The following is a 10,283-nucleotide window of genomic DNA, read 5'->3' as shown; positions in this document are numbered from 1 at the left end:
GGCTTGCAGGAGCCAGGTGCACACCTAGCCCAGCCTCCCTCCCTGGCCTGACCCTGGGGTCACAGCCACAGCAGCACACACAGACCCTAGAGCCCTAGACAGAGAACATGCCATCCCCCTTGCCCTCCCCAGCACCCATGGGATAGCCTGAGCAGTTACCCTTTCAAATGGCCAGGATTTGAGTCATAATCTACACACCACACACATCACACATCACACACACACAAGTGACATCATAGACACAGGTGACCATGATCCCCAGGAATCTCCTTCTTCAAATAAACACACAGCAACAGCTGACACGCACCCCCCAGCCCAGACTTTCTATCCCAGTCACTCGCACGAAGGCCCGCAGCCCCCCAACCCCAAGCAGGCGCAGGCAGAGCCGCAGCAGGCAAACCACACTCACACTCCAGGCCCAAGCACCAATATGTCAGGTTTATTTCTCCTTCGCTCTCACCTGAGAGCGGGGCATCCAAATCATAACAAAACCAGGGCCCAAGAGCGGGGAGTGGCCCCCTGGGTGGGCCTGAACCCCAACTTCACCCTTCCCCCAGGCATAGGACCCAGGCCAGGACCCTCACCCAAATGTGGCCAGGACTCCTTGTGCCCTAGGCCTGCGGGGCGGGGGCGGAGGCAGCACCAACATTGGGGATGGTCCCCCAAGAACAGAGGAGGAAGCCCAGCCTCCGGGAGGCAGTATCCACATCCACATCCACCTGCTCAGGCTGGCAGCCTCCAGACCTCTAGCGACACGTCCCCAGAACCAGCCACCACGAGGTTGCCCTCAGCACAGACCTGGGACCGGGGAAGGACATGAGGAGTCAGGGACGATGGCGCTCTGGCCAGCTGGGCAGGGCACATGGGGCAGGACCTTACCCTATTGAGTGTACTGTCATACTTTCGGGTGCAGATGGTCCTTGGTGGGTCTGTGGGCACGTGCACCTGGTGAGGGGCAATGGGCCAAGGTCAAGAGGTATGCCCCTGGCTGATGGAGGTCGGGGAGGGGCAGGGACTGTCCTAGGGCAGGGGCTGGGCAGGAGCCTCACCCGGATGGACTTGTCAGTGGATGTGGTGTACAAGGCTCCCACTGAGTACTGGATCCCAGTGATGGGAAAGCTGTGGCCCACGTCAAAGGACTGCGGGAAGGGGATCAGGAAACACTCAGGCGAGGCTCTCCCAAGGCCCACCCTCCCCCCCACCACCGGGGCTCAGGGGTAGGAAGGAGGCCCAGGGGGAGGAACAGGCAGGGGCAGGAGCTCCAGCAGACCCGGACAAGCTGTAAGCAGCCGTTGCGGTTGACGAAGACGTGCAGCAGGCCATGGTTGTCACCAGCCCAGAGCTGGGGTTCCTGGTAGGACATGCAGAGCAGGTAGGAGTCCAGCTATGAGAGGGACAAGGGACAGGACAGCTCAGGCCAGGCTGGGCCTGCGACAGTCCCCATCTTTCCAGGCCCCTGGGGAGGGCCCACCTGCAGGCGCTGCAGGACTCTGTTGGCTCGGCGGTCGACCACTACCAGGGTGCGGTCCTCGCTGCCTGAGATGATGTGCTGGCCATCCGCCATCAGGGCCAGCACGGGTCTGGAGTGTAGTTGCTGGCACTTCAACAGGGCTGGGCTGGCTTCATGGGTGATGGGCCGGGGAGGAGGGATATCAGAGCCCCTCGAAGGCCCCCTCTCCCAGCCCGTGGGAGCATCCCGTGTCTCCATCCTGTCTGGCAAAACCCTCGATCTGCTCATTCCCCTACCCCACAGAGTGACCCATCTCTCCTCTCCCACCTCAGCTAAACCCAGGCCTCCACAGGAGCCCCCAGGCTTCTGCCCATCCCCGTCCCCATGCCATATCCCTCCTCCGATCCCATCTATTGTTCTTAGCACAGAGCTGACCAAGGTGGTCTCAGTCTTGCATCCACCCTCAGGTTGGCATGAAACATGCCTCTATCCCGCAGCCCTGCTCCAGCTCTGCCTGGACAAGGTACACTGGCCATTCAATTAACAAAAGAAGAATGAATAAATAGGCCAGGCACAGTGGCTCACACCTGTAATCTCAGAACTTTGGGAGGCTGATACGGGCAAATCACCTGAGCTGAGGAGTTCAAGATCAGCCTGGGAAATGTGGAAAGACCCCGTCTCTATTTTAAAAAAAAGAAAAATGGCCGAGCGCAGTGGCTCACGCCTGTAATCCCTGTACTTTGGGAAGCCAAGGTGGGTGGATCACCTGAGGTCAGGAGTTCATGACCAGCCTGGCCAACATGGTGAAACCTCCTCTCTACTAAAAATTCAAAAATTAGCCAGGCATGGTGGCAGGCTCCTGTAATCCCAGCTACTCGGGAGGCTGAGGAAGGAGAGTCGCTTGAACCCAGGAGGTGGAGGTTGCGGTAAGCTGAGATCGCGCCGCTGCACTCCAGCCTGGGTGACAGTGAGACTCCGTCTCAAAAAAAAAAAAAAGAAAAGAAAAGAAAAAAAAGAAAAATGAATGGATAAATAAACAACAGAAAATACTTATATTCCAGGCAGTGTTCCTTCTAGGTGCTTATGTAAATGAATTTATTTATATATTTTTAATTACTTTTCATTTAGATATGGGGGTCTCACTATGTTGCCCAGGTTGAACTCAAATTCCTAGGCTGAAGCAATCCTCCTGCCTCAGCCTGCAGAGTAGCTGGGACTATAGGTGGGCACCACCACACCCAGCATAAAAAAACGTAGTTAATCCACCACTGTTGCTATTATCATCTTCCCACATTAACCCTATGGGGCTGGCATGGTATTATTATCTGGATTTCATAGATGGGGAAACCGAGCTTCAAGCTTGTCTGGGGGTCACACAGGTAGGAAGTGGGACAGCCAGGATTCTAACCGGCCCCCAGGGCTGCCCAAACTTCATCTGCACCCGCTGCCCAAGTTGCCTATATTGTACCAGCACAGCACAGCCACTCCGAGTGGTGAGTATGTGGTTATGTGACTATGACCCCAGCCAGGCTGTGAAGCCCCATTGTCTCCTTCCCCAACATGACATCTCCCAACCTGGGCCCCAGGACTCTTGGCCCACCTCTGGGGTCGTAGATGGCCACCTTCTTGTCATAGGTGCCAGTCACCAGGACGTCAGACAGGTAGGAGAGGCACAGCACGGCTGAGCTGGTCCTGGGGACACACAGACCACAGGGCTTTAGCTGTGGCCAGGCAGGGTCCTATCCCCCCAGATCCCCTGCCCAGGCCCCCTCACACTTTATCTCGCCGAACTGCTGCCCATCTGCTGCCAGGTCCCAGAGCTTCACTGTGCTGTCCCAGGAGCCAGAGCACACGCGGTGGTCCTGCGCTGCCAGTGACCACACCCAGCCCTGTGGGATGGGAGCAGCAGTCACACACCTGCCACAGCCCATGCGGGGTCCCAGACTGGGATTGTTGTGTTTTTGCAGGTAAGGCTCAGAGAGGTCAAGAGACTCACCCAAAGCCACACAGCTCTTCCTCCCCAATGCCCACTGTGATAGATGCTGCATTAAGTACAACACCCAACTCTGGCTCCAGGTGATCATCCCCATTGCACAGACAACAAGATCAAGGGTCAGAGGAAGGAAGGAGATAACCAAGACAAGAACCCAGAGCAAGTTCCAGTTGATTACAGATTCAAGTTTTTGCCCATGGGTCAGCCTGACTTCACACCCCACCTAGAAACTTTTTTCTTTTTTTTTTTTTTGGAGACAGAGTTTCACTGTTGTCATCCAGGCTGGAGTGCAGTGGCTTGATCTTGGCTCACTGCAACCTCCGCCTTCCGGGTTTAAGTGATTCTCCTGCCTTAGCCTCCCTAGCAGCTGGGATTACATGCTTGTGCCACCACGCCCGGCTAATTTTTGTATTATTAGTAGAGATGGGGTTTCACCATGTTGGCCAGGCTGGTCTCAAACTCCCGACCTTAGGTGATCCACCCGCCTCAGCCTCCCAAAGTGCTGGGATTACAGGTGTGAGCCACTGTGCTTGTCACAGAAACTTTTTTTTTTTTTTTTTGAGATGAGGTCTTGCTCTGTCACCCAGGCATGAATGCAGTGATGCGATCATGGCTCACTGCAGCCTCCACCTCCCAGGCTCAAGTGATCCTTGTACCACAGCTTCCCGAAGAGCTGGAACTACAGGCGCATGCCACTATGCTCTGCTAATTTTTTTTTTGTTTTGTTTTGAGACACAGTCTTGCTCTGTCTCCCAGGCTGGAGTGCAGTGACGTGATCCTGGCTCACAGCAAGCTCCGCCTCCCAGGGTCACACCGTTCTCCTGCCTCAGCCTCCCGAGTAGCTGGGACTACAGGTGCCTGCCACCACGCCCGGCTAGTTTTTTGGTACTTTTTGTAGAGTCATGTTGCCCAGGCTGGTCTCAAACTCCTGGGTTAAAGCAGTCCTCCTGCCTCGGCCTCTCAAAGTGTTAGGATTACAGGCCTGAGCAACTAACTGCACCCTGGCCCAATAACATTTCTAAGTCAAGTTCTACAGAGACTCAGCACCAGTGATGGTTTGAAGCCACATGACAAGTGTTTAAGAGTATGGCCTCTACTTTGTGACCTGGCAAACCGTATCACCTCCCTCAGTTCATTCATCAGCAAATTGGGCAGAAAACGTCCCTTCCCTCAGGAGCTGATATGCACAGGGTGGTGGATGCTGACTTACTGCCCACCAATCCCACAGAGGAGGGCACTATCATGTATCTCATTTTACAAATGGGGAAACTGGGCCCCAGAGAGGTTGAGTTTCTCACTCAAGGTCACACAGGAAGCAGCACAGTGTGAATTTGAACCCAGCAACCTGGCCCCAAGCCTGAGCTCTCAGCCACCGGCCTGACCACCTTAGCAACTGGTGGAGATGCTCCTCCACAGTCACTTCTCACGAGATGACAGTCATGCTCAGAGTCGGCTGATCTCCAAGGGCAGTCTCATAACTGCTCTGCACTGGGCCTCTCAAGGTGTACCTGACATCTATTGAGCACCTACTGTGTGTCAGAGCCTGAGCTTGGCCAGGCACCATGGCTCATGCCGGTAATCCTAGCACTCTGGGAGGCTGAGGCAGGCAGATAACTTGAGGCCAGGAGTTTGAGACCAACCTGGCCAACATGGCGAAACCTCATGTCCACTAAAGATAAAAAATATATACACACACACACACACACACACATATATATATACACACACACACACACATACAAAAAAAAAATTAGCTGGACATGGTGGCACATGCCTATAATTCCAGTTACTCAGGAGGCAAGGTTGCAGTAAGCTGAGATTGTGCCACTGCACTACAGCCTGAGCAACATAGTGAGATTCCATTAAAAAAAAAAAAATTAGCTGGGCGTGGTGGCAGGCACCTGTAATTCCAGCTACTTGGGAGGCTGAGGCAGGAGAATCACTTGAACCCTGGAGGCAGAGGTTGCAGTGGGCTGAGATCATGCCATTGCACTCCAGCTTGGATGACAGAGCGAGATTGTCTCAAAAGCTATATAAATAAAGGCCGGGTGGCTCATGCCTGTAATCCCAGCACTTTGGGAGGCTGAGGCGGGCAGATCACGAGGTCTGGAGATGGAGAACATCCTGGCCAACATGGTGAAACCCCGTCTCTACTGAAAATACAAACATTAGCTGGGCGTGATGGCGGGGCACCTGTAGTCCCAGCTACTCAGGAGGCTGAGGCAGGAGAATTGCTTGAACCTGGGAGGCGGAGGTTTCAGTGAGCCAAGATCGCACCACTACACTCCAGCCCAGCAACAAAGTGAGACTCCATCTCAAAAAAAAAAAAAAAATTAGCCAGGTGTGGTGGCATGCACCTGTAGTCCCAGCTACTTGGGAGGCTGAGGCAGGAGAATCACTTGAACCCGGGAGGCGGAGGTTGCAGTGAGCTGAGATCATACCACTGCACTCCAGCCTGGGTGACAAAGTGAGACTCCATCTCAAAAAAAAAAAAAAAAAAAAAGCCTGAGCTTAATGTATGTCCACATTAATGCATAATGCATCTCCTTCATCCTCACCCTAATCACCCACTGGACAGAAGTAGAAACTGAGGCATGGAGAAGACACACATCTCACCCAAAGTCACACCAAGGATAGAAAAGTCAGATTCAAATCTGTGTGATCCTGTACCAAAACCTGGGGCCTTAACCAAGATACCCTACTCAGGCCTCATACCTCCTATCCCCACCTGACCCCTCACCTCATGGGTACTATTCCGCTTAGTGCCCAAGGTCTTGACCAGAACCTGGCTGGGCTCCGTCCCCAGCTGCCGCAGGTCCCACAAGTTGACAGTGCGATCTCGGGAGCCCGACAGACAGAGTGACCCACCCTGGAAAGGGAGCAAGGTGATGTTGTCAGGGCCACCCTGGCTCACCCCTGCCTGGCCCCGCCCCAGACCCTGTCTCACCTGGAGCAGCAGCACTGAGTCAATGGCAGCCAGGTGCCCATTGGCCAAGCAGAAGTATTCGGCCCGGCGCCCATCCTCTGCCCAGCGGGACAGGTGCTCCTCCAGCGCAATACAGGCTGCCGGCCAGTCAAAGTTCTTCTCTGTGGGTTACCACGAGTAGGGTGCCCAGTGAGCAGGGACCCTAGCACCCACGCCAGCTGGCCAAGCCCAACCCTGGCTTCCAGGGAGCCCACCCTACACCAGACTTGGACAGAACCCCATGGAGATCCCTACTCCCGCTCCAAGCCAACCCAGGCTCAGGTCTTGGGACCAACTGCCTGCCCATTTCCCAGGCAGGTCTAGGACTACTCCTCACTCCAATTTCCAGAAATTGGGAATTGGGGTCTCAGAACTACCTCTCCAGGCTCCATCCCCCAACCCAAACTCAGGGGACAGCGGTCTCAGGATGTTGAGGTCTGACCTCAGGCTCAGCATAGAAGCTGGGGCCTCATGACTAACCCTTCCTGCCTCAGCCATCTGAACCAGACCAAGGGAGCTGTTCCTCAAAGAGTATCTGGAAACCGTCAATATGCAGAATGCAAGCCCCAGATGCAGATTCAGTGGTATGGACAGGGTCCAGGCATCTATGTTTATTAAGCTGTTTGGGAGAGTCTGACCTAGGGGGTTGAATGGCAACACCTTGAGAATCACTGATCCCGGAGTGATCCTGATTCCTCTCTAAGGTTGAGTGTTTGATTACCTTAACCTGGAAGCAGAATCAAAGCTTCCAGGTTAAGGGTATCAAACACCCAAGCTGTAATACATCTTGGCTTAAGGGCCTGAGGATCCAGCTGTATCAGGATCAACAATATCGATTCAAAGGTCACAAGCTGTTCTCCTCAGGAACCAATCAACTCAGGGCCAAGAGCCACTGTCTCACCCCTAACTGGGTCAAGGCTCTAGGGCTCAGAAGTTTTGACATCAACAGGTGCTGTCTCAGCTTCTAAGCTGGACTCAGAATCTGAGGATCCTTGCGCTCACTTTGAGCCCCAGCATAAACTCCAGAGCCTAAGGCTTCAAGTCCCTGTGTTAATCCCCAGTCAGGGGTCAGGGGCTTAGTACCACAAAATCCCAAGCCAGAGGATATTTGGATCCTGAGTCGTCCAGGGACCACAGTCTCAGGAAGCCAAGTGCCTGACTGCCTCGTGGTCCACCCAGAGGTCCTCAGGGGCTTCCGCACCACCAGTAACTACCTCAGCCTCCAGCCTGAGCCAGGACAGCCACGAAGCCTGCTCCAGGGGCTGTGTTCAGAACACCCCATGCACCTCTTCCCCGCCCCAAGCCTGACCTGGGCGGGAGCCCCCCAGTCCCGGGTGCGCGCACCTTCCACCACTGGGTAGGGCGCGCGTACGCGGTGTAGCGCGCGTAGCCTCCAGGTGACACGGTCATACACGAGGTCGCGCAGCGCGTGGCACACGCGCGACAGGACGTGGAGCACGAGGCGGGCGTCCAGGTAAGAGCAGATCTCGAGCAGCAGCTCCGGGGGAAGGCTCAGAAGGCCTGGCTCACGTACGGCCGAAACCTTGGACGCGGCCCGAGGCTCCGAAGCGCTCGGGGACGCGGCGGGCGTGGATAGCTGCGAGGGACGCGGGAACGCCAGCCCGGATTTTGGCGGACTGAGAACGCGGGCCACGTAGGCCTCGGCCTGCGCGTCTGGGTCTGTCTCTGACTCTGGGTCCGAGTCATCGTCCCAGGAGCGGGAATCATGGCACTGCCCTAGGGGAAGCTCCATGGCGACCGGGTGGGCGCTGCCGGTCTCGCGTCTTGTCTCCTAGGCAGCGCGAGGGCACTTCCGGCGCTGTCTGATGACGTTTCTGCGCCCACGGGAAGCGAGCGAGCGAAGTCGGACACTGGCTTAATACAGAACACCGGCTTAATACAGAACACCGACCGCTTACAGGGTCTTCTGCAACTGCGTTGGTCTTAGGCTGGAAAATACAGGTTCCTGTTTCTGCGCTTTTTAAACTAGCATCTCTTGTCTTGCCAATACGGAGAGCCAGCCAACTCTAGCTAAAAACGAAACTCAAGCCAGGCGGTGTGGCGCGCGCCTGTAGTTCCAGCTACTCAGGAAGGTGAGGGGGTAGGATCCCTTGAGTCCCAGGAGTTCGAGACTGCAGTGAGCCATGATTGCGCCACTGTACTCTAGCCTGCGCAACATAGTGAGACTCTGTCTCTTTAAATGAGACATAAATACTGTTCTGTAAAAAACACTGCTTTATCGAAGGCATCTGTTATATGTGACACTGAGCTCAGAAACCCAAAGGCCCCTTTCCAAGTTTAAGGAATAGCGATTGGAACTCTTGCCTCTTTTCCCACAGCCAGAAATATGCAGTTACACTGCAGAGGCCTCAGTGAAGTGACTTTTTTTTTTTTCAGAACTACCTCTCCAGACCCCATTCCCCAACCCAACCTTGGAGGACAGCAGTGCAGTCCTCCAGGTGGAGTGAGTGCTTGGCTCATTGCAACCTCCGCCTCCTGGGCACAAGTGATCCTCCGCCTCAGCCCCCCAAGTAAATGGGTCTACAGGAGCGCAACACCACACCCGGGTAATCTTTGTATACTTTTGTAAAGACAGGGTTTCACTACGTTGTCCAGGCTGGTCTCGAACTCCTGAGCTCAAGTCATCCGCCCCCTACTCGGTCTCCCAAAGTACCAGGATTACAGGCATGAACCACCGCGCCTAGTGGAAAATTACTTTTCTTTTTTTTGAGACGGAGTCTCACTCTGTCGCCCAGGCTGGAGTGCAGTGGCGCGATCTCGGCTCACCACCACCTCGGCCTTCCGAGTTCAAGCGATTCTCCTGCCCCTCAGCCTGCCGAGTAGCTGGGACTACAGGCGTATGCCACAACACGGAACTAATCTTTACGCCCTTTTTTGTCTTCTTCCTTTTTGTGGAGAACGGGGGTCTCGCTATATTGCCCAGGCAGGTCTCGAACTCCTGGGTTCAAGCTGTCCTCCCGCCTCTGCCTCCCTCAGAGCTGGGATTACAGGCTTGAGCCACCGCACCCGGCCGAACTAATTTTTGTATTTTTAGCAGGGACGGGTTTCACCATATTAGCCAGGATGGTCTCAATCTCCTGACTTCGTGATCCGCCCGCGTCGGTCTCGCAAAGTGCTGAGATTACAGGCGTGAGCCACTGCGCCCGGCAGAAAGTTACTTTTAACAGTAACATCACTTTTTTTTTTTTTTTTTTTGTAAGACAAAGTCTCACACTGTCGCTGTGGCTGGTGTGCAGTGGAACGATCTCGGCTGGCTGCAACCCCGCCTCCCAGGTTCAAGCGATTCTCCTGCCTCAGCCTCCCAAATACCTGGGATTACAGGTGCCCACTACTACACCCGGCTAATTTTTGTATTTTTTAAGTAGAGACGGGGTTTCACCATGTTGGCCAGGCTGGTCTCGAACTCCTGACCTCGTGATCCGCCCGCCTCAGCCTCCCGGTGTTGGGATTATAGGCATGAGCCACCGCGCCCAGCCTAACATCACACTTGTTAAAACAGCTGACCACACTTTTTAAAACAGCATGTTGGCTGGGAGCGGTGGCTCATGACTGTAATCCCACCACTTCAAGAGGCCAAGGTGGGTGAATCACCTGAGGTCAGGAGGTCAAGACCATCCTGGCCAACATGGTGAAACCCCATCTCTACTAAATTTACAAAGAATTGGCCGGGCGTGGTGGCAGGCACCTGTAATCTCAGCTGCTCAAGAGGCTGAGGCAGGAGAAAAACAAACAAAAACCCGCATGTCTTTATTTACTGAAAGGCTCTTTTGAGTCAGGAAGCTAACCAATCCACATAGATCATCTGAGCAGTCCCTGCTGTTTCCTCTACTTGACACTCTTCTCTACGTGGCTCT

At 54.6% G+C, this 10,283-nt stretch overlaps 1 protein-coding gene across 3 annotated transcripts; it reads right to left on the bottom strand.

Moving 5' to 3' along the window:
• Window positions 1-417: 417 nt before the first annotated feature.
• On the bottom strand, window positions 418-8,426 carry FBXW9 (F-box and WD repeat domain containing 9). Of its 3 annotated transcripts, none has more exons than XM_033198219.1 (10): window positions 7,753-8,423; window positions 6,391-6,530; window positions 6,184-6,312; window positions 3,227-3,339; window positions 3,051-3,142; window positions 1,472-1,713; window positions 1,271-1,384; window positions 1,050-1,139; window positions 880-945; window positions 418-798 (listed from the first exon to the last, which is right to left on the bottom strand). In XM_033198219.1, the coding sequence occupies exons 1-10, from the start codon at window positions 8,159-8,161 to the stop codon at window positions 724-726; spliced, it is 1,470 nt and encodes a 489-aa protein (XP_033054110.1). In that variant the 5' UTR covers window positions 8,162-8,423; the 3' UTR covers window positions 418-723. The 3 variants fall into 3 exon arrangements, with proteins under 3 accessions (XP_033054110.1, XP_033054112.1, XP_033054111.1); XM_033198221.1 differs by having other exon boundaries at window positions 1,472-1,620; window positions 7,753-8,418; XM_033198220.1 differs by lacking the exon at window positions 1,050-1,139 and having other exon boundaries at window positions 7,753-8,426.
• Window positions 8,427-10,283: the final 1,857 nt, after the last annotated feature.

This window comes from Trachypithecus francoisi, unplaced genomic scaffold (genome assembly GCF_009764315.1).
Source record: "Trachypithecus francoisi isolate TF-2019V2 unplaced genomic scaffold, Tfra_2.0 Lachesis_group5, whole genome shotgun sequence".
In the NCBI taxonomy this organism is placed as follows: Eukaryota; Metazoa; Chordata; class Mammalia; order Primates; family Cercopithecidae; genus Trachypithecus; species Trachypithecus francoisi.
Note: the sequence above shows the minus strand (reverse complement) of the source record. Positions and strands in the feature narration are given on the sequence as shown.